General features: G+C 36.1%; 2 protein-coding genes across 4 annotated transcripts; both read right to left on the reverse strand.

Annotated features, from left to right (window-relative positions):
* Window positions 1-226: 226 nt before the first annotated feature.
* Window positions 227-13327, reverse strand: LOC105039675 (probable protein S-acyltransferase 19). Its single transcript, XM_010915906.3, has 9 exons — window positions 12916-13327; window positions 11013-11126; window positions 10488-10898; window positions 4895-4963; window positions 4732-4803; window positions 4514-4642; window positions 2293-2373; window positions 2009-2212; window positions 227-1690 (listed from the first exon to the last, which is right to left on the reverse strand). The coding sequence occupies exons 1-9, from the start codon at window positions 12958-12960 to the stop codon at window positions 713-715; spliced, it is 2103 nt and encodes a 700-aa protein (XP_010914208.1). The 5' UTR covers window positions 12961-13327; the 3' UTR covers window positions 227-712.
* Window positions 13328-14968: 1641 nt separating this feature from the next.
* Window positions 14969-23700, reverse strand: LOC105039676 (MADS-box protein AeAP3-2). 3 transcript variants are annotated; one of them, XM_010915908.4, is made up of 8 exons: window positions 23503-23690; window positions 22952-23222; window positions 17798-17867; window positions 17559-17720; window positions 16501-16542; window positions 16369-16410; window positions 16032-16246; window positions 14969-15162 (listed from the first exon to the last, which is right to left on the reverse strand). In XM_010915908.4, coding segments are annotated over exons 2-8 (720 nt in total). In that variant the 5' UTR covers window positions 23140-23222; window positions 23503-23690; the 3' UTR covers window positions 14969-15161. The 3 variants fall into 3 exon arrangements, with proteins under 3 accessions (XP_010914210.1, XP_010914215.2, XP_073107003.1); XM_010915913.4 differs by lacking the exon at window positions 14969-15162 and having other exon boundaries at window positions 16028-16246; window positions 17559-17669; window positions 23503-23700; XM_073250902.1 differs by lacking the exon at window positions 14969-15162 and having other exon boundaries at window positions 16028-16246; window positions 23503-23697.
* Window positions 23701-24432: the final 732 nt, after the last annotated feature.

Consider the following 24432-nt stretch of genomic DNA (forward strand, 5'->3'; position numbering starts at 1 on the left):
AAAATTAATATTTTTAAATGATGTAGTGACTTATTTTAGTATATGCCTTCAAGACATACGTGATAGAACCGTTCTAATCAATAATTTCTCCACACCTACATCTTTAAGAAAATCTTGTCATAGGATCCATATTCAGATGTCTTCCAATGAGTACACTGAATTCCATTAATAATTCTTTTCGGAAGCTTTCAAATTTCTGAAAAAAAACTTTAAATTGGAAAAGACATCAAAGAAGTTCCTAAAACTTAAAATGTAATAAAAATTAAAATAAAAAATATATATATCTGATGAACCAAACTGCCCTCAAATGAATGTACAAGCTGGCATATACATAAGCATAAAAATTCTTGTTCCAAAGAAAATATGTCTGATGATTATCCACCGCAAGAGGTCAGTTTTTTCGCAGGCAGGCGAAAGCAACCAGCAAAGAAGCAAACATCAACCCAGATGATCTGGGTGCTTTGGATCAGATGATCAATCTTTATGGTTGTCTTCTCAACTGCAGCAGCAGCTCAATTTGCAGGTTTGAAAACATGTTACATTGCATCATTCCCTTGAAGAGCAGTCATAATTTGATTGTCAGCCTCAAATGCCTCCAAAATTATGCCATTGAAGCACCATCTCATCATAAATCCCACACAAACCGATTCACTGTCACCATTTAAACAGATCCAGAATGGTGAAATCAGAAGATATATTAAGCAAGAAATCACTAGGGTCTAGATGAAGGATTCTTCTGAAATGTTCCAGGAACAAACAAAGGGAATGAGTCTGCCGCTTGACCTCTCTCTACACGTGCCTCACGATGCACACGAGATTCCTTCTCAGCATCTGGTCTCAATCCAACACTCTCATTGCCCCGCATATCTCTAACAGGAGCACTTAAAAGGGGCCCACCAAAAAATATTGACTGCCCTGTGTACATTAATCTCTCTGGTGGTGGCACACGAGGCATCACTGAGACACCAGCACTAGGAAGGGTTGGTCTTCGTCCATAAGCACTAGATTCTGCAGAAGGATTTACCAAAGAAACCCGAGAAGTTCTGGCTGGAACTTCAGTTGTAGTTTCACTTCTAGCAGTTGCAGGTACTGACACATACCGGCCAGCTTCTTGATCCCATACGACTGAGGCCCTTTTAGTCTCCCTAACAATTGAAGTGGCAGATTGGAACATTGGGTTAGTCAGTTGGGTAGTTGGGAAAGGCCCCCTTGGAAGACTGGGTGGAGGCCGTTCAGGAACTGAACGCTGCAAAGGCAGTGAACCAAGGGCAACAGGTTCATGGATGTGAACTGGACTACTTAAGCTGCTTGCAGTTTGTGTACCAGTCTCATAATCTTCCTTGCTTGCAAGACTTTGTGGGTAGGAGTTCCTTGGAGAAAGCTTAAGCCCACTCCGTGATTCTTTAGTTGCACTAAAATCCATGCTCATACTACTTCTTACACTTGCATTTCCACTGGAGCTAAACTCGACATCAGGGACACGACGAGCATCAATAGGCCGAAGAACTGAAGAGGATGCCCTGGCTTTGGCTGCAGCCCTCATCGCCTCACTGGAGTCCAATTTGGCAAGCTTCCATGCACTGATCTTAACAGCCTTTTTGGACTTGTTTGCTCTTTCAACATAACCGGCTGCATCGGGATCAACAGTAGAAGGGACCATACCTGGTTCCAAATGTGGAACGACTTCATCCTATTGAAATCAAAAGCAAGAAATCAGTCCAACAAAGGAACATCCGCATATGGATATCAGAAAAATTTCAAGCTCATTTTTTGATTTATTTTGAAGTTTAGATTGTCACAAGAAACAAAGATTATAGTTGGAGGAAATCAAACAACATTAATTGTATAGCTGGTCTTGTTTACACCCAATCATCCATGCAATTTTCATGCATGCTTTCATTAGTCTGAATAGCCAAGATATTGGTATTTTGATTGGTATTTTGAAATTTTACTGATTCATCCTTTTGTCGAATATAACAGGAAAAATGAACATGATGCAGAGGCTTACCTGCTGGTCAATAAATACCCTTGGAGGAGTGCACCATACACCTTTATATTGCAGGCCTATGCCGAGAGAGCTTCCAACACTTAAACCAGTTGTGGCAGAATTTGTTGGCGAATAAAGAACATTTTGTCCTTCCTCATCTGCTTGTTCTGGAGGTGCTTCACTCATAGCTCTCATGGCAACAACATACTCATATGTTGTAATTCCCTGGCGAACAAGAGGAAAAGATTCAACTGGTTCCAACAGATTCATTGCTAATTAGAAGATCGCACAGGTGCTGAGCTAACCTTTTTTATCAATATCATGTGGAAAAAGAAGAGTTCACCCAAAGGCACACAAGCCAGTAATGACACTGCAGTACATATGGCCTACAAAACAAAAGCTTAGAATTATGTTTTCTAATATTAAAGGTGTTATTTTCTTAATGGATCTAAAAAGATTATATTTGTACAGTCAACAAGTATTTCTAAAAGATACGAAGTCATATTTTAGTTTAGAACTATTAGATATCAAAAGCCAATAATATCTCTATAAAAACTATGAGAACATTTATGTCGCCAATAAAGCCAAAAGACTTTTGCTACTCGGTTTCTTTAGGAGAAATAAGAATACAAGGCATTCATATTTGATGTCTTTTGCACACTTCTCGAGTTCTCCTTCACAATGAGAAAGGACAACAGAGAACAGGAGTACTGCAAAATAAAGAAAATTTGCATGCTCTGTATCAAAAGTGAGCAGTATCTACACCTTCATAAATGCTATCTGTAAACTATTATGGTAGGGCTTATGACTGAAACTAACTTCCAGTTGGATCAGTATCCACATTCCAAGACCATCAGCCAAATCACATAACAAAGTTAAAAGAAAAAAAACAGTCTGAATATGCAGGATGACTTGATGAAAACACTAAATACTATGACCTAACTAGTGCCAAACTGTTTATCTGCAATTCTCTTCCCTTATGCTATAGATATCATCACATCCAGCTTATATTGATTACTGATCATCTCTTTGTCTATCATAATATGCACGTTCTCATTTCTACCACACCAAGCTGCTGATTGTGTAATGCAACTTGATTATTGCAATATAGCTCCTTTGGTATTTGCAATGCCATGAATAACATCAAACCATTTTGCTATCAAAATTTTATCTAAAAACATACAATATTCAAACGGCAAACTGGCCCTATCAATACTTAATACACATATAAGATGCAAACAACTGTAGGACACAAGCACCATTTCATCCCAAGTACAATAAGTGCAAGATGACATAAAACTGAGAAAAAATGGAGTGGCGGATGAAAGTCAGTACATGTAATAGACCTAGTGATAATTTAATAAGTCAGATTGTTAAATACTCATGATATAAGCCTAGTTAATTGCAGATTTGCCTGGTCACTTTCCATCTTGCCATAAGGGTTCAGTGGTGCATCAGCTTCGCAGACAAATTTCCAACCTTGAACAATCATTCAAGTGCAAGATCTCATGGAGGCCAGCTAATATCAGGGCTGTGCAACCTTAGTGTCTAAACCAATAACAAAATCTGTTTAAATTTTGTTTATACAAAACACCAAGTGAATATGACCAGAACCATTAAAACAAATTAAAGTAAAATAACCAACTTGGCTATGGAGACATTAGAAAGCCACCACTATATTGAGCATTTTCCTACCGGAACCAGACTTTTTTGGACCAGATGTTGACTTGTGGGACTATTAATTCTTTCAATGCTTCATGAACATACTGCCCAATACTCTTACTCCCACAAATTCTCATGCGAAAAAAGCTAATTTGACATCTAGTTGTATTAAAGAAGAGGGAGAAAAGATGAGGGGAAATGAACAAGAAATACTCAGTGTTGGCGCAAGAGAAAACCTTCAACAATTCAACCTGAAATGTTAGAATGCATCATTACTTCCCAGGGAACCAATCTAATTAGAAAGAGAGGGGGGGAGGGTGGGGAAGAGAGGGAAAAAGAGGGAGGGAGAGACTTAGATTTTAATGCCAAATAAAATAGGATGCTGTTTTAAATATGCAGAAGAGATAAATATGATGCAGCATGAATTGGCAGATCTGCTTGAACAAATGACTCAAGCCTGCCATAATTTGCATAGAACCTTCAAGCTTCCTAAAGGCATAACTTCTCGCACAAATATTGGATTTTAGTGATCTTGGAATCATTGAAAAGGTCTCTTAGAGATCTACAATTTTTTATTCCGAACCATCAAAAGTAGCAATCTGATGTTTACTCAGAACACATGCTTCACACTGGAGTCCAGATATAGAGGTGGGAGGCAAAACTAGATTCCAAACATTTGGAATAAGGAAAGATAGTGGCACATAATACCTCCCTAGTGCCCCCAAGAAAATGGTAACCCCAGACACATATCCACCAATACTTTCTTATAAAACATTACAGCGAACTGAGGATGGATGTGGTCCACAAACCTGCAACAATTAATCATCTTGACAAAACAGGACAAAATTTGAAGCATCAACTTACCACGACAGTTGCAAATGGAGCACGAGAAAAACCATTTCCTAGTTTCTCCTTAATACTGTTGTCTGTACCCTTTTTATCGACAAAGCAGAGAATGAGAACAGCAATGCCTACCCCACATTCAATTGCAAGCTGGTGCAAAGAAAATGTTTGAAGATCAAACAAACTAACTGAGGAGCTCAAGTCTAAAGAATTCAAAAAACATCATATTTGCTGCATACCCAAATGAGGCTGGTGGCCATAAGGGAAATAAATGTTATATAATTTTTCCTCCCAACACAATTATTCAGCCACTGTAGACAAATGTATAACAAAGATATGAAATTCTTTCAGTTCAATTGATAATTTAGAAATTAATAATTCAAGCACTAAAGGAGAGAGTACCCGACAATGATGGTCAAACCCATCGACACATTTATCACAACTTCTGCAATGTTTACTGAACTTACGGACCTGCAAGGTAATGAATAGATAAATAAGTAAAGAAGTCATAAATATCTCAACTACTCCATAGACAACCAAACTGTTCTGCAGCATTATTAATTCAAGACACAAATCAGATGTAACAGATTCTAATTTAGTAGATGTCCAGCATAAAGGAAACCATTAGCACGTAAAGATGTGCATAACTCAAGAAGGAAAAATTTTCAAATTATGATCATTAAACAAAATTTTTTTAGGAACAAATGCTGGAAACAAGCATTTTAGCTTATAACCCCATGCCATGCATGGATGCTATTTTTTCTTGAAAAAATATTTTATTTTATTGAATTATTAATATTTATTTTATATGTATTTAAAAAATAATAAAAATATATATGTGCATAGTATGGATTATAAGCTATTTATAAGCTATTTGATTTTTTTCCCTAAATTTGGAGCTCCCCATAGGTCTCTTGCCATCTAGCTCATCCTAAAACCCTCGCCCTCTTTCCATATTAGCATTCGTTCTTCTCTACTTTGCTCTCCACCTTCAGAACTCGCTCCCTCTTCCCCCTTTCCGTTGCCATAGCAGAGCTCAAGAGGCTCTTGGAGACCCGAAACCTCATCCAAATTGAGCATATCGATGTCTACTCGCACATCCATGGACTGGGCCTCGATTCTGCTCTGGAGGCCCGCACCGTCTCCAAGGATATGGTCGGCCAATAGTCCGCCCACAAGGCCACTGGCCTCATCCTCCAACTCATCCACCGAGATAGATATACATGTCAAATGGAGGCTTCCAGCCAACTGCAAGAGCACGTATGGTCTCCAATCCATAGTCTTGGAGCTCAATATGAGCTTGAAAGAAATATATATCAATAAACACAAATGTACTTACATTTATTTATCTAACATAGAACTATTAAGAAAGGAATTTAAAAAATTCAAATCATTTCAAAAAATATATTAAAAATAATTAAAATTTTATTAAAAAATTTAAATTTTTTATAATAGAGAAGTTAAAAATCTCCAATAGGCAACCCATTAACAGCATCTTCTTGATAAAACATCATAAATATCCCGAAAGTTGTCTGAAGAGATAGATTGTTTCATAATTTTTTAATAAAATAACATAAAAGAGTACCTTAAGCAATCCCTCATCTTATGATCAAACCCGACAACTCTTAAATTGTGGGGGCAGTAGTTAATGATGTCATCATCTTCGTCTTCTCCTTCTTGAAGACTGTGAGAGCGAGTGCACGCCCAAAATCTTTCGCCCCCCCGCTAACTGCAGTGCCACCTGGAAGATCCAGGTCATCGAGGACCTCTACCCAATCCATGATTTGACGAAGGGGACGGGTGCATGCCGATGGCCGTGGGGAGATCCGTGATCCGGCAAAGGGGGCGAGAGTAGGCAAGCAGCCACTGCCAATGACCGTGGGGGGAGTAGGCGATAGAGATCCATGATCCGACGAAGGGGGAGGGAGCCAGCGAGAGGCCACTAAGTCAGGAGAGGTGAAGAGGCTCCAGGATCAACGCTCCACCATCGACTCCAACCGGGAGGGGGATGGTGGGAAGGGGCAAGGGAGATGGGTGAGTGTAGCACAAAGGTTCTCGAGCCACTCGAAGCAAGTGGCGGTGCCATGGAAGTGCTCGCAGATGGCTAGCGAACGATCTCGGAGAGGAGCCCATGCCAGCAGCCATGGGGAAAATCGGCAGTGGAGATCCGTGATCCGATGAAGGGAGTGGGAGCATGCCAGCGATCATGGGAGAAGTGGGCGGTGGAGATACGTGATTTGACGAAGCGGGCAGGAGCGGGCGAGCGACCTTGAAAAAAAAATAACACCTAAACATGTGGCAGATGGTGCCTGCGGAAGAACTAACCACGTGGCAGATAGGGGCCAATGCCTCCATTTTAATATATATATATATATATATATATATGTATGTATGTATGTATGTATGTATGTATGTATGTATGTATGTATGTATGTATAATCCAAAGTCATTTGACTAACACGTATATGTAGTGTGTCAAATTATTAACAGGTGTAGTACATTTAATTATTATGAGGTAACCAGTGTGTTAAATAGATGCGAATATAAAACTTATAAGGCAATAACTCAAAAATAGTAAAAGATCTAGATGAGGAAGCAATTCAAGAGCACTTCCTCAATCACCAAGGGCCTGTTTGGATATTCCCACAAGAACTAGGAGGTGCTGTTAATTTACATCATTGCTTTTGATGAGAGGTGCTGCAGCTTATATATTTGTTCTCTTTTGTTCCGTCCCCCTTTTTCTTTTCAATTACTAATGACTTGGATATGGTGGTTAAGGTTGACAAGGTCAAGGCAAGATGGTTAGTTTATCATCACATTAACTATTAGGGGTAAGTGATAGCAAAGGAAAAAAAAAAAAAAACAGTCTGCTTCTAAATGTTATTATATTCCTGAATCTTCTTATGAGGTTTCTTTTAGTGTTATCTTAGGAGCACTGTTTTCACGATTGGTGGATCAGTTCCTAGACACATACATACATATGATACACATATCATATAGATACACAGATACAAACATACATAGAAATACATGCATATAATATAATATATACAGGGTTGAGAGAGTCTTTAAGTCACCAGGTTTTAGTTTTGGATGTTTTCTATATGGTGTTACATGGGAATCTGAATTTCATAATTTACAGAAAGGTTTTAGTTGCTCATGCAGGGGATTAGTTACTTAGTTATTAAGAGTTCCAATCGAACTCTAATACCTGGGATTTAAGTACTTCTCTGCTATATTATATACTGTACCTTACAAGTTCAAATTGGACAAGTTTATAAGTTCAAATAAATCTAAGAAGCCTACGAGGCTGGTTAAAAGAGTGGTGTATGCTGAATATTTTGGTTTATAAAAACTAATTTTTTAAGCCAGATTCAACCTCCTTTGGTGCCTACTTTTCTCCTTCTTTCTTCCCTTTTTCTTCATCCCCGCCCCCCCCCCACCCCCCCCACAAAAAAAAAAAAAAAACTATTCTTCATTCTCTCATCTAACCCTTCACTTCTAATCAACTAAATACCCATAGTTTCTTATCATTCCAACTTGTCACCCAATTTTAAATATTACTTGTTTAGTTGCTCAAACCCATCAAAGCATGCAAATCCCAGGATTTGCAGAAATCTGCAGAGTTTTTTAAAATTTAATTCTGGGTCTGATAGTCCTAAAACCTCTAACTTCCCAGGACCCATAACCAATCACTAAATTCTGGCATCAGCCCCACAAAATTTCCTTAATTCCTCCAGTCCACCACATCACTCGCTTCAATCCTATTTTCCGAGATTGAAAGCAAAAACTAGAAAAGGGTAAACCCTAAACTACTGATCCTGTCAGATCCTCCAATGCATAAGCAGACCAAACAAATAGAAACAAATGAAGAACTGCCAAAACAGCTCTTCACTCAGATGTTCATCCACAAATTCAAGTTAATTTTTCTAGTACAACAACCTTGAATTCTGTCATGTCTTCGAAAATGAGTTTTTTTTTTTTTTTTAATGCAACATGATTCTTTGAAAACCAATCCAAATATCATTAAATTCTTCTTCAGAGTTGAGCATGCCACATATGAATGAGCAAGATATTGACATATTGCAGTCTAAAACTCTAAAGAGAGTGACTAAAAGGATCACATACAGTTTCGTTTGGTAGTAATAAATGAACAAGCAAGCCACCTCTTTATATTACCACCAGTTACTATTTAAGGAGAGATAATCATTGATAATAATATCCAGTAGATGCATACTACTGTCATAGTACATTGCTCAACAACATAAGGTTAAGAACATTAACTCTAACCACATGTCCTCAATCATATAGTCATACCAGACTAAATCTTAGGCAATGTTACGATGAGGAATAAGTGTGTGCGTCTGTGCATGTGCATGGTGGGCTGGAATGCTTCTCCATGATTCCCTCACAAAAACCTCCCCAGACAAAGGGAACTATGGATGCTAAACCCCTCCCCCTCCAGCCACTTCAGCACCTTGTGATCAGGGCATTCCCCAATTCCCCCACTTATTTTGCCAAAGGCCTTTTGGCCTAGCAGAATAGGGTTATTCCTTGCATCATAAGCCAATGAAGATAGCCTTACACTCTCCCACAGAATAGGCCAATTACCAATATTACCCCTCAACTGAACCTATCCACTCTTTAAATACACAGAAAAGTGAGGGTAATTTGCCCTTGTGATAAAATCCAAATCATCAAGAAATCCTATGTGCATTAAGGCCACTTATCCCTTCCTACTTATTCCTTCAACCAAATGCCAAAAGACCTTTATCCCATGAAATAACTTCATCCTTTCCACAGCACCCAGAAAACTCTTCCTTCTTCCCTCAAAATTTATATCGCAACCAAATGCTACCTTAGAGCAATCTAACTAGACAGAGTAAAGGAATAACCATGCATTTTAACAAGCAAAGTTGCCCCATAACATCATCATTTTTATCTTCTCAAAAAAAAAAAAAAAAAAAAAAAATATATATATATATATATATATATATATATATATATATATATATATTATCAATTTTGAATTAAATAAGTTTCCCATTTTTGTCCTCTCAAAGAAAAAAAAAAAGATAACCACTTTTGAAGTAAATATTTTTCCCGTTGCATTAGCAGCTATAAAGCTCATATGAATCTGTGGACAAGGGCATCATACATCATAATGAGATTCAATAAACTTCTAATTTTTTTGCACGGTGGATAACCAGACATCAAAACAAATATAGGTGATTGACCTCTTGAAAGAATAAGACACAACAGGTGTCAAGTGTTAAAGATAAAGTGTTGAGCTACTGAAGTACAAATATAGAAAGTTTGAATATTTAAAAAAAAAAACTGGACCATTCTGTTTAACATTAAGTACCTGAACCCAACACTTAGATATGTTCACTGGTATAACACTTGGGTATGGGTTCATACAAAGAACTTGTTAGATTTTAGAAGGATCCGACACTTGGACACACACGCACATGCACCTGATGCACATAGCCAAGTAATATGGGAAATGGAGGAAAACAACAAGACAAACAAAAAGATACATAGAAAAGCAGCAGACCCTAAAAATGAATTTAAACAAGACTTCCTACATTTAAAAAGAAATACAAAATAAATAGATTGTCAGGATGATATGACCAAATCCGAACCCTTAAGAAACTTGGTAGAATATTTCAAGTGAATATGGTAAATGGTAAGTAATGCCCTTGATAATTCCAGATTAAAATGTGCCTTGGGAACATTTTATAGTCTATTGCTATGATAGGTTTCAAATAATTGTAAGAGAGAAGATAGATAAGAATTATCTTCAGATATCTACTGTCTCCACTTGTGACTGACATATATATAACCTTAATATAAGTGATGTTTGAAATGACAAGTTTAGCTTGACATATCAAGATATCTTACATGTATTACTGAAGCACAAAAATGAATGGAATTGATGATTTACCATCAATGACCTTCCATCAATTAAATTCATATCATCAATAACCTTTACCTCAGCATTGCACAATGTACAGAACAAAGCATCTTCCACACTAGCTTGATGTTCAGTGGTTTCTGGTTTGCGGCAGTCTTCTTTTACAAATAATGCACAGATAAATCCTCCAAATCTGCAGCAATGAGACCTACTTTTTCTCGGTGGGCCCACTGGGATATTTATCCTCACATCTCCTCCAGGTGAAGCTTTTTTATTAGGATTACCATCCAGAGAGCTTCTACAAGCTGATGATGGAGAAGAATGTGATCCAGTTGAATTATTATAATAATTGTCAGGTAAACCTATGTCTGGCATCCCAGGATTATTTTTTGGTATATTGATGAACTCATCATCAAACTTGAACATAATTCCAGGATCAGCAGGGTTTATACGTGTACAACGGACATAAAGGATAAAAACTGTGAGTGCCTGAAATAAGATTACGAGAAATAAAGCATCAATAGTATTAGAACTAGACCCATCATATTAACAGAGGATACACATGCATTTATGATTTCCTCAAGGTACGAAGAGTTCACATACCACAGGAGTGTAAACAGCAATGGAAGCATATTCAAATATGCGTTTACCGAGAAAGGGTGCAAAGAAGGCATAGAATGCAACGACCAGAAGAAAGAACACTGTGATAGCAACAACCTATCAAAAGAAAGGCAAGATAACAAGATCAGAAAAGATAAGCAATCAGCAAATATCCAAAATTTCCTTTCCACCAACAATGTAGAATTATGATAAATATCACAATAGTTCTTGCCAATGACTTTAAAGCAATAAATTGCTTCCCCAAAAAAAAAAAAGAGGTTTTTGGTAGTATCATCTAACAAGTGCTTCTACAAGAAAGAAAAGTGGAAAAAAGCATTTTCAGGGGAAGCTTGAAACTTAGCTTCTGGGTTTTCTTTTGTCAGAGCATTTTAACAAGCAGAAGCAATAACAGACATTTCCTAGACTCTCCAATACATGGGCACAAGAATATACAATTTGAAAGTCTTGTACCATGTACTGTCATTTATGCACAGTTCCTTTCCAAGCTCAAACAAAAATTAATTATGAGGATACCTATTCATCAGACTAAACACATGCTGAAATGTATGTCTACAATAGGTGCCAGAATTGTGCATCATTACTCATGTTTCCTGGAGAATCATAAAACTTAACTATTTGTAAACAAGAGACCAAACTATGAAGATGATATTAGCCCAAGAAACCCTTGATTATGGGAGGCTAAGATTTTCTTTGGCTTGTCTTGTTATGTGATTATTATTATTATTATTATTATTGTTATTATTATTATTATTATTATTATTATTATTATTATTATTATTATTGTATACACTCTTTAATTTAGCTTTGTCCTCTAACTTTAAAATCTTGACCATGGGTTCTGAAAATTCGAATTAAATTACAGTAATCCAGTTTGTGCACTCTGGTTTTCTATCATTTTTTTGTTGACCAACTGAAAACAAAAAACTAGGGTGAGTAACAAACGAATAGTTCATAACAGCCATTTGAATAATTTATTGATCATATCTGTGGTCGTCTCATCTAAATATAGTTTCTGCAACAACAGATTCGCTATTATCAAGCATGTCATCTTCCACCAAACATATATTGAACTTACACCATGTGCAAATCATTGAAACTGGAAAGTCAAGGGCATCCATGCAGATACAGAATCATATCCATGAAGATAAAATGTAACAAAAAAGATGAAATCATGATCCCTTCCGATGTCATGTTGCAATATATACAAACAGCTGACTTCATTATTAGCAAAAAATATAAATGGAATTAAGAAATAGAGTAGATGCAGGTTCACCACAAAAATAAATGGGATGTAGGAAAAGATGAACTGTGTACTGTTGCAGTGAATCCATGATAAACCACATGGCGAAACATGAACGCAACACATCATAGAATTTTAAAAAAAGAAAAACGAAGAGACATTGAACATATTTGAGCCCTTCCGACGCCATTCCAGAGTACATAAACACAGATGACCAGTATCGATAAGGAAGACAAATAAATCTAGGAAACAGAACAATGTGGGTTTCCCCCAAAAACCAGAGGAATGAAAAGCTAAATACTTCTGAAAAAAAGCAAGCGCGACCCATAAGAGATATCACGAACTTGATAGGGTAACCAAAAATAAGAAGCAAAAACCCTAGGAGAAAACCTGGAGGATTTGCGACCATGTTGGGTTAATTAAAGTTAAAAAGAAAGCAAAAAAAAATGCAACTTCTAAAAGGAAATAGGAACTGAACTCTTCCATGAAGGACCCGTAAAATCCAGAAGCAATCAAGAATAAAAACAACAAAACCTAGAAAGAAAAATACTAAAGATTCCAACTTTTTCCAATCTGAAGCCACCAAAGGCCAGTGGAGATCCGACCCACAAGAAATCTCCCCGAAAAAAAAAAAAAGAACACTACCTGGAAGGTGTGAGCCGGGAGCTGCCATCCATGGCGTCTCACCATGACTGCACCCAAGGCGTCCTCTTTGGATCCCTCGGATCAGAGCATGAAAAGGGGGGAAAACCCAGCGGAGAGAAGAGAGAGAGAGAAAGAAAGGGAGCTCGAGAGGCCCCACGAAGGGCAGCGGGGTTTCTTTCTCCCTTTCGGGTGAAGTGGTTCTGGCGGACAAGAGCGAAGGGGGAAAAGAACAACGGAAAAGAACCCCACACTCAAGCCTCAGGGGAGGACCGAGAGAGCTTTGGATTGGGTTGGGTTTGTCTGGGCATCAAAGAGGTGAGTTACTTCGGGTGGGACAGAAGCGATGGTTCCGCAGCAGTACATGGGCGTTTCTTTTTCTTCTTTTTCCTCTCCGACTTTCCACCCTCCTTTGGAAAAGGAGACTTGGATGCAATCGCATGTCTCCCTCTACATGTGAGATGTTTGCTGTACGAGGCTATGACCTTTTATTTATCTTGAATTACCCAGGCATTAAATACCTACACGTGGTGGAAGGAGGGTGACAAGGAATTAAGAGATTTTAATTCTAACTAAGGGCTAAATTGCTCTTAGGACTTTTGGCTTTGATTAATCAAGGTTTATATATTGACTATCAAGGAGGAAAAAAAAAAATGAAAGGTATCAAATTGGATTTACTTAAATGAATCATGTATCAAATAAAAATTGGGTTTTTTCGTGACTGATTTTTTGACTCATGATTCAACTGACTCATACAAAGTTCGACAAAGATCGGATGAGATTTGCTTTTTTTTTTTTTTTTTTAAATATGACCAAAGCTCATTTCATTTTTGAAGATATTAATTTTAATTTTTGACTCAACTTAATCGAGTCGCGACGGTTTGGCTATATCATAAGTGTAATCTGATTTGGACGCATATTATGCATTGCAATTTGTTGGTCCATGAATGAAACCGTGGGACATGGATACAAAGGAGGAGTTTGGCCTTCCTATAGTTCACGGGTATTTGGATATTTCTCTCTCACATGGTCTTGATAGATTCAATTCACTTGACGAATAAAACATGGAGAAGGATATTTTCAAAAATAGTAGAGAAAACCATCTTCGTCTCTATATAGCCCAAATCCATCATTTGTGAGTAGATTCATCTTTTTAAAATAGATAAGTGTGATTGTCCGTTACTCCAACCCTCCAACTTGTTACCCCTCATAATTTGGGTATGAGTCCAAAGTCAGACCAATTAAAAATTTTAAATCAAATCTCGTTTTAAGATTTTAGATACACCTGCACCGGCCCGAAGTAATTATCTGGTTTATTTATATAAAATATTATTTTTAGGTATATATAATAATATTTGGTATATAAAATTTTATTCTATCGATCTAGTCGGGTCGACAGAAGAAAAATTAATATTAGATCATGCATGGATGTTTGTACCTGGCTTTCAACAACATTTTTTTCAAGTTATTAAATGCTTATTGTTCAAATTGGTTACTTGTGGCACAATTTGAAGGCATATTTTTTTTCTTATAAAAGATTGGCATATTTTGGGAACAGAATACAAATATGTGACCCATTGGGCCAGCAATTATTAAAATATCACATTGTCACCACCTGTAATCACTATATCCCAAGTACCGCACAATTTATATCAAAAGAAAGTATTGGAAAGCAAGTAAGAGCCCGTTGTATCCTTCAAAGTGGAAACTTTCATCCAATTTAAATTGCAATATTCACCTTCACCCACTTGATAGATAATTATACTCTTAGGTGATCATGAATTCTAATATAATCCCAATCTCCTTAAATCTCTTTAAATGAGTTGTTATGCTCATTATTCTAGCTGGCTTTGCTCATAATAATATGGCCAAGTGACACTTAGAGGTCCACATGTCTTCCGTAATCAACATCCCACATTACTACCTAACATTCTTTATCCTATACCTACCACGAGGGAGTGAATAGAGACTCCCATATAAAGCCGTAGAGTACACATTTATATATAATCCACATTTAAGCTAAACCACGTACAGAGCATGAATAGTTTCATCCTTTCCAACTGAAGCATATAATATTATAAACCAACCAAATATACGAAATCCACAGACTCCCAGACCACATAAATATAAAGAGAAGGACTAGTCCTCAGTTTGTATTATAAGATATAGATAAATCTAATGGAGAGATGATGATATCCATTCTCAGATTCTCTTCACCTGCTTCATTTTTTCCTCTTGGAGCTCGCGACTCTGTTAAAAAATCCATGCAACAAGTCAAGCCATATGGATGAGAAGAAGCTGCAGGTAAACTAGGTTGCACAATAACCAAAGCTCAAACAAATGCTTCTCTACTTGACTACATAAAAAACAAAGCAAAATACTGCATCATTTGTTCAGTGAATCCAATGCTGCCCATCACCACTTCTTTGCAAATCTCACAAGGTATTCCACCTCGAGATCTGCACATGTTTGCAATGCAAGATTGTAATAAAACACTTTATGTGGGATGATGAATGCTAATTATTATTAGGATTAATGTCATGGGCCAATACATGAAAGGTAATGATGTCGTCACTAACTTGTGTTGTTATTGATGATTAAGAAGATTATGACTGCACGTAGATTTTTTTTCTATAGGTAATATATAAGCCACACAAGTGGGAGCTGGCCCTCTCCAAGTACCCCACCCCACCCCTCAACTCTAGTTAAGGTGGGAATGGTTTGCATTGGTTTTATTTTGGTCATGTTCTGACTCGCTCAGGTGGAGAGTCAAAAATTTTTTTAGGACTTCCACCAACCTAAACATAATCCATAACGGTAGAAATTTGAACCTTTTGATCCAAACCCAAAGAAATCAGCCAAAATTTTATTATCTACACTGTGTGCATCAGCGTGGTCGTACGCAGCCAATCATGACCACTTCTATGGTGGTACACTGAGATGTATGTTTGATGAATAGGCCCGTATTGGCTGTGTGTATGGCCTTGTGGTACATGCGGTGTACACAATAATTTCTCCTAAGTTTGGGCTAGTAAATGATCAATACTTGAAACCATTTTGGTTCAGATTTAGGTATATGAATACAAACCATTTATAACCCTAGATAAGATAGTCCTTACCACAGCTGCAGACTATGACCTGGGAGGCTGGCCTCTTGCAGATTGGGTTGCGCCGGCTGGAGACGGAATGCATGCAGTTGGGGCGAAAGCTGCAGCAAATTCCTCGATGGCTCATCCTGATAGAACAACCCGAATGGCTCCAGCATGGGCACGTCCGGCACCTTGTGCTCCATGGCAGCCTGCTGATGCTCCATTGCTGCCTGGTGCTCTGATAGCTAACACCAATGACCAAAATATTGTAACAAAGAGAATAGTAACTTTGAGGAAATCTTCATACTATAAAGTAAATCTAACATCAACTACTGATGGTAATCCACTAGTTGAAATTTTATCTTACAATCCGGTACAAATGGCTGTTCTGATCTTCTAAGATGTGCTCCTGTTTCACAAGCCAAAGAAGCAAGGTTAATTATTGAGATCTATTCCAGTTACAATAGATGAAAGTTGAGCCCTTTGATGCTACAATTACCTTGCGCCGCAGGTTATCTAGCTGTTGGTTCAGTAACTGATGCTGTAACAGAATGATGAAGAAGAGCAAAGTTTAATATTTTATTGATGCTTTACTTGCAATGGTTAGTTTAACATAAGGGTGATGATTCTACATGAAGCTATCTTACATGAAGGCATGTCGTCTATGACAAGGAAGGGAACATAAAGGTTGGCAGAGCAGTCTAAAAATTTGGAAGTTACACATGTTTCTGATCATATATATTCCATCATACTTAATATTTTAAGTCGAATATTGAGTCTGTACACATCTTTTTTGAGAGGAAGAAAGGTAATAATAGTATTAGCTCAGCTCTTTACTTGCAAGAATAGCACAGAGAAAACTTGTACGTAAATAAATAAATAAAACAATGGATATTTATTTCTTAATGTTCCTTGTCTTTAGCATGTTGAGAACTTCTCATACTATTCCCCTGATCTGTCAAGTTAAGAGATCTCTGGCCCTTTGTGCTTAATTATATATATCAGTTGGTGAACAAGAATCAACATGCTACACTAGAACAATCTCAGTATTATTTGAAAAAACCGTCAGCTATTCTTATGATTATTAACAAATTATCTGCATACAGGAAGTCTAATTGAATAGTTAAACATATAACCTGTTGTGTATATGCTCTACATTTTTCTCAGATTTTTAAAAACTCAAAATTCTTTTCTTGGCTTCAGCAAACTTCCCAGTTTAGTAGATACATTTCCACTTCTAGCTCCAAATATTCCTGATATCCAAATTGCAAAAACGTTGTGTATCTGAACGGGAGCTACACTAGTAAAAGTTAAATAGCTTAGCTCAGACACTTACCTCCTAATCTAACAAAAGTTGTCGGCTATAACTGAGCTACCCCGAAATTTTTCCCCCTTTGCTATCATTAAAAAAATATATTGATGCAACTTCATTCAAAAGAAAAGGTACTTTGGCTATTATGTAATATTGAACTAAGCTGTTGAGCTTTTATTAAGCTAATAAACACCAAGTTCACTTCAAAGGGATAATGTGACACTTAGAAGATGAAACCATATTACCTTCCTTGTTCGAACCTTGTTAACCGAGTACTCCAGCTGTTGTTCGAGCTGATTCAAGTCATTCATGGTCATAGAGCTCAAGTCTTCCCCAGTGTACTGCCTCATGCTAGCCTGAAGCATATCATTTTCATTCCTCATCCTTGATATCTCACAAAATATTTGCTGATGGGGGAAGGAAGAACGAGTAAATATGTGGGGTCAGATAATTTATTGATAATTTTGAGGAATGAATTCCATACCTGCTGGTTATCAATCTCCTCAAAGCGAGTGTTAGTAACTCTCTGGTATCTATCTATAATTTGATGCATGCTACAACATGAAATAATTGGAAAATGAAAGTAAATAAATGAGGTACTTGTAACATCTATCTCCTATTATATTTTTAAAAAGAAAACTAGTAAGATTATGAATAACATGGAGCAGAATTAAAAAACATGTTAATGTAGATGAATTTAAGCTGATCAATTAGAATTTAAAAAAAAATCCAAAAGTATAATATTAAGCTCTCTACCATTATATTCTTAGAAAGAAAAGTAATAAGGTCATGAATAACAAGGAGAAGGATTAAAAAACATGTTAATTGATCGTCTGAAAATTGCAAAGAAAATAATGATAATCCAACAGTCCACAGCATTAGGGTCATTTCAAGAAGCTTGAATATTTATTAATTTAAGAATCCATTAATTGAAATTTAAGCCAAAGCTTGAATCAAATGTTAATTCAACTTCAAACCAAGCTTCATACGAGCTTGATTTAATTTTTACCTTCATTTAGAATTTTCAAGCTTATAAATTAGGTTTGTTTCAGGTTGGTTTGAAATTACACTCAAATCTGGTTGGAAATAATGTTACACAAATCAAGCTCAATCTAAACTTTCTAGATTGAAACTAATTTCATACCAAGCTGCATCAAACCAGGGCTCAATCAAGCTTGGACTGATCACACCCCTAACTAAGAGTGGAAGAGAGATCTAGTGAACCCAAATGCAGCATGTTTGCAAGCTAGTTAAAATTAACCTTAGTATGTAGGCAAGTACGTTTGGTTAGGCACTATAAGATTATGAGACCCAAAGTGGAAGTGGACTAAAAGTAAAACTGTGAGTGGAATTAGTAGACCCAATTCCTTGCAGGTTAGTTAAAATTAAAGATAGTCTTTAGCAAACTTTTGTAGCCATAAGCATTTGTAGGCAAGTAATAAGTTTGGCTAGGCAACATGAATCCCAATACAACCCAATGTGGAAGTGGATTAAAATTAATCATAAACTGTATGTGGTTTGACTTCATGTGACAAATAGACTCATGTGTGTTGATTTGTATATTTAGTGGACATAAGCTCTAGGGTATTCAAAAGTTATTTTAGAATATTTTGTTTGTTGTTTTCCATTTTTAATCTCTTTGATTTTTTAAGAAAATTTATTTCATATGTTCTAAGATGCTATCTGGTGACGTGAATTGGACAAATGGAATGGATCCACAGGTGTGTAAACGTATGACATATTTTTGTTGCATGAGGTCAGATAATGGTACTGATTAACTTCTTTTGGCAAAATATATTCAACTTTAGTTAATAGAAGTGGTACATTTGATTAAGTTTTGGGATTTCATACCATTATTATTTTAAAGAATTAAGTTAATGGATGCTAAAAAATTAGAAGATCATGATATTATATAAAACTTACATGCTTAAGCTAGAGTGGCAAAATTGTTGGGCTCATCGTAGATACCCTTTATGAGTAGAGTTTTATGTAAGCATGTTCAAAAGTGCCCAAATAATAAAGAGCTTTGTGAACCTAAGGCTGTTTTTGCCTGTGGAGTAAGTTAATCAAAGTAAATCAATTTATTTGTTCTTCAACCAAAAAATAATGAATTTTTGGAATTATCTATTTTGCCCTTAGAAGAAAAGGACTAATATTCTTGTTTTGGCAAGTTATAGTGGAATAAAGAAGTTAAAGGGGTCTTATTCCACTTTAACCACTTTAGCCTAGAATTAAGCACAACATAGGACTGCTGAGGGGTTGGTTTCACTTTTGTGGTTGTGCATTAATTCCTGAATATTATATTTCATCCTAAGACGAAAAGGTAAATAACACAATGTAGAAGGGTGACTTATTCTTTTGAAACATTATGCGAGATTAGTAATTAGCTGCAATTTCCGAGTACCAAATTCTTATATATGTCACTGTGTAAAATTGTTATTTTAAAAAAAAAACTAAGGATAAAAGTAGAAACAAATTGAATTGCATTTTCTACAACATTCCATGGTCAAACTAATAGGTAAACTATGGATTCAATATAAGTTCATATTCTTGTCAACTTGGGATGTTTTTGTTTCTGCTTGAGTGCTACAAGCATGAAATTCTTGAGTTCTAAGAATTGAAAGGTTTGCTCTTTTGTTAATTTTTGCAGGAAGTTGATCCATAATAAGTGTAAGTTTTAGACCTTAAATTCATCATTAAATTATTATCAATAGATGTTTGTGACGGGGAGGGAGTAGGAGAGTCTTAAAGTACCATTAAATGCCACAGAAACTTGACTTTGGAGCTCCTTAACATGAAGTCAATATCAGCTTTTTGGGTGAAGTGGAAACTTAAGTTCCGTATTTCAGGCTTAGTTGCAAGGGAGAAATGATCGTAAATGGCCACTTGTAATTGAGTTTGACTTCAAGCTCGTTAACTATTAGGAGAATAGCATCCCATTGATTTGCTTAAAGTTTTTATGAATTATTTTTTAAGACAATCTAATGTTGATCTTATTTTATTAATTGTGTTAACTTTTCCTTGTTGTCTATATCTTGACAACTTCGATAAGAACATTTTCTATGTGATCAAAAATTATCAACAAAAAGATTTACTATATCTTTTTTCCTTCATTAGTCTAGTGGCTCAAAAAGTGTTTTGAAAGCAAATGTGCCAATTAATAATGCATTTCATAATGATAGTAGGCCTAGAAGTAATAGATATTTATAAGAGCCAGTGAATGACTTAATGTATTTATGACTTTTCAATCTTTAGTAAACAAGTGGGTTTTCCCTCCCTTTTACATAAAAATTAAAGGGGAAAAAAAAAAAAACAAATCGCATGAACACTAATGCAAGAAATTATAATTATCAATTTTTCTCTTTGAAGGAGATATTCAAGGTAAGGAAAAATCTGAAACTATATGCTATACTATTGTGTTGTGCGTTTTATGTATATGTGTAAATAACAATACACCAACAATTAATGCAATAACAATAGGGATTAAAGAGGATAATTATAAACATGAATAGTAGGCTGCGGAGGTGGGTAGTTACATTGTAGAGAAACTTCTAATTGACACTTCTCTCAATTGGAAGGGTTCACAAACTACTTGTGAAATGAAAAACATGCATGATCAATGATTTTTGTATCTGATTTACAGAACATGCATGTGATTATAATGCTACCATCTTTGAGGAGAAAAAATCCCTTTCCAAGCCATTTTACAAAGATCTTGATGTAGTAAATCTAGGAAGAAAGATTAAACTTTGAAAGTAGAAGCAGATGTAATTCTCTTCTATATTGTATTTTGAATCATTCATTCGGTATTTGCTAGTAGATAACCATTTACCCTTTTGTAGCAATATGTTCTCTTTAATATGAAAATTTTAAATTTATCTTATTTTCTACTTTTATTATTGAACATTATTTTAACGAACAAAATCAGAATCGCAAGGCAAGACCTAGAAGTTCTACGTGGGAAGAATCAAAATTCAGAATATATAATTTTTTTCTCGAGGCTAATTTTGAATAGTATCAATGTGCACATTAAAGGTATAAAAGAAAATATTAGCTTAATCATAGAGAAATTTCATAAGCAATATTTTGAGTGCACTGCATGATAAACAATTCTGAGTACTTATATTAAAGGTCATATGGGAATTCCCTTCCTGGATTTTTTTTTTTCCCCTTATTAATGAGTTTCCATCAGAGTATATTGAAGTCAGAATAGGTATGACCTTCCTGGATTGTTGTTTTTTTTCTTATTAATGAGTTTCCATCAGATTATATTGAAGTCGGAATAGAGACTTATTGGGAAAGACATATAATTAGATGATGATTAAAGAGAGTAGGTATCCAATTTCATGTTGAATGCGATTTTACTGAATATTCTTGCCATGACTAAGACTCACCCTCCTCACACTCTAAGGCAGGAAAAAAGTGCATAATGCTTGACTTAAACAGTACTATTCCAGCAGCCCAAACAATTATATATATGCTTATCCGCTGACCTTTTTTTGATATTTTTTCTGAAAGAAATTTTAGGTGTTCATAAACTTCCTAAAGATATAAAAGAAATGTAAAAAGTCGAACATTCTTTTCCTTTCTGGACAAATAAAGTTTAAGAATTATTTAGTAATATTCCTTGCGTAAATTTACTGATTGATCCTGTTTTATCTCACTCCAAAATGTAATTTCAGTTATATGGCATTTTTTATGGGAATTAGATACACAGGCAGATACATAAAGTCATATTTTAAGAGTTCTCTGAACAAGATATTTAATATGTCACCTATATTAAATCCATGACGTTTTGTTTAAGAAAGCTTAAATCTATAGGTAATTATGAGGGAAGGTTTATCTTGGTTTCTCTAAAAACATTTCTTTCTATCAAAGTCTGCAATAATTGATAAGTAATCAGATTTCAAATCCTTCGCAATTGTCTTACGAGTATATCTGTGAGTGTATAGAGAAAACTATTTTTTCCTTTTCATCTCTCTTTGTGCAAATGGACAGTATATAAGCGTCTTATATCTGAACTTCTATTGCCAAACTTACACGCTCCAAACTCAAGTTAAACTTTTTTGAAAAGAGAACTTCTCTTAAATATTGGACAAATGACATCTACAAGGTACGAATTGAAATGCAGTCAAGCCGTATGTGAAGGTCATGCCAAATTCACCACAGTAGCTTGTAGATGGTAGAAATCAATAGCAAATCTAGAACAGTAATCATGAGGATAAAGTACCGTTCAAAAATAAATGAGTTTTATTTCCTGGGTGAACGTAGTGAAGGGTTATCAAATTTGAAGACGCTTAGGGTTAGATATCCATATCTCACTAAAGAAGAAACTATTATTTCCTGGTGATGGAGGAAAGCTGGATTTAAGAATCATAAGTTGATTAAAACCCAAAAGCTTCCAAGCTATGAACCAAGATATCAATTAAGTTTTTTTATGTGCAGATATACCTTCGTAAAATCTTGCAGTCAATTGTTGAAGTATCATGATATATATGAAGGGAAAAGGCATTGATCATATGGAATTCAAACGCTCAACATACATAGACGTCAGATATATCAAAAGAAAACCTAATACAAATTAAATCCGAAAGATGAAGCGAAAAAATTTATAAGATAAGATCCTAAGCTTTGAAACCTTAAAGGTGGACTGCTGTACTCAAACATCTTGCCACTGCTGGAGAAGATGACAACCCCAACCTGCACATCACACAGTATCGCAAGCTCATTTGCCTTCTTGAGGAGCCCTCCCCGCCTCTTGGAGAAGGTGACCTGACGGTTAGTTGGGTTCTCGATCCTCTTGATCTCTATCTTTCCACGACCCATAGGTAGTGTTGAGTGTTGATAAACTCTTCTTCTGTTCTTCGATAGAAAAGGTAAACTACCCTCTTTTTGACAGCCGAGTATTCCTAGTTTAAGGTGAAAGAACCAACTATAAGAGATCGAATGCAGAAGAGAGCAAAACAATAGAGGTATTAGAATTAGTAAATAAGCTTAAATTGGATCTGGTTATAGAAGGGATTAGTCGACACGGGGAACTGTCATCAGAAGTAGAAAATTGTGTTTAAGAGAATCCAAATGATACTTTCGTTCTTTTTTTCTTTGAAACCAAGAGGTGGCAGAAGCAGGGAAAGGAGTAAAAGGAATGAAAGAGGAGAAGAAGGGAGAAGATCATGTGTTGAGTGTCACCTGCTATGGCTTGCTTGGTTGAAGGTCTGGAAGAGAGGCATACAGAGAGAGCTAAATGTAAGGCCTCTATAATGTCCTAGTGTAATAAATGAAGAATATCATGGCCTCCAAGATGGCCCATTAATTCTACGCAAACTACAAATATGCACTCCTTTTAGGACCACAAAAAACATCAGATTTCTATGTACAGATTGATTTTACACTTGTTTTACAAGTCCGGGTTGGTGTGTGTGCGTGAGAGAGAGAGAGAGAGAGATGGAGGGAGGGGCGGATGGAAGATACACACTTGTTGCTTGCTTGCATATCAATGCATGCAATGTAATAGAGTGCTTTATTATTTTTTTTCATTGTTTCAGTGCTAAAGCTGCACCTTATATATATTTTCTTTTTTGGTTTTTTCTGTTTTTGAGGAAATGGAGGAAGTAGGATACTTCCACCAGCTAGATATATATTCTTTTTTGGCTTTTTCTTAAGGAAAAGCTTGTATATATCTTCATGCATGCATGCATGAGAAGAGAGAGAGGCAGTCAGTCTTTTGAATTTATGACTTAAGGATATTAAAATTACATATAGCCCTTCTGGATCATTTCTTCAGAACAAGAAAAGTTCCACATCTCATAGGTTTGTGGCCTTTATGGTAATTTCTCAGAAGCCAAAGTCCCATTTGCATGCCCTCCCAATGGGTCATGAAAGAGGACATTGTTGTGGACTGCTAACTGCCCCTGACCTGAGTGGCCCTTGCCAATTTCCTGGTTTTTGCCTCTTATGGAAACTCTATTGCAGGACCTATGCGACCAGGACTTTGCCACAAGTGAAAAGGAGTGATGTTGGCCAAAACCTTAGACCCATTAGGAAACAGACACAGCGCACAATGCCTGATAAAAGGCTGCAAGCACATGGGATGATGGCTATTCAGCATTATTCCTTCGC

The sequence above is a fragment of the Elaeis guineensis genome, chromosome 1 (assembly GCF_000442705.2).
Source record: "Elaeis guineensis isolate ETL-2024a chromosome 1, EG11, whole genome shotgun sequence".
Lineage (NCBI taxonomy): Eukaryota > Viridiplantae > Streptophyta > Magnoliopsida > Arecales > Arecaceae > Elaeis > Elaeis guineensis.

Bases quoted from the DNA above. Each gene is read 5' to 3' on its own strand.
- LOC105039675 (XM_010915906.3), bottom strand. From the start codon at position 12,960: ATGGTGAGACGCCATGGATGGCAGCTCCCGGCTCACACCTTCCAG. The intron at 10,899-11,012 runs GTATGTGAACTC...ATCTTATTTCAG, and splicing joins TTGCTGTTTACACTCCTGTG to GCACTCACAGTTTTTATCCT. The intron at 4,964-10,487 runs GTAAAGGTTATT...ATTACCTTGCAG, and splicing joins GTACATTGTGCAATGCTGAG to GTCCGTAAGTTCAGTAAACA.
- LOC105039676 (XM_073250902.1), bottom strand. From the start codon at position 23,139: ATGGGTCGTGGAAAGATAGAGATCAAGAGGATCGAGAACCCAACTAAC. The intron at 16,411-16,500 runs GTAATTGTAGCA...CTTGTGAAACAG, and splicing joins TAGATAACCTGCGGCGCAAG to GAGCACATCTTAGAAGATCA. The intron at 16,247-16,368 runs GTAAGATAAAAT...CATTGGTGTTAG, and splicing joins ACAGCCATTTGTACCGGATT to CTATCAGAGCACCAGGCAGC.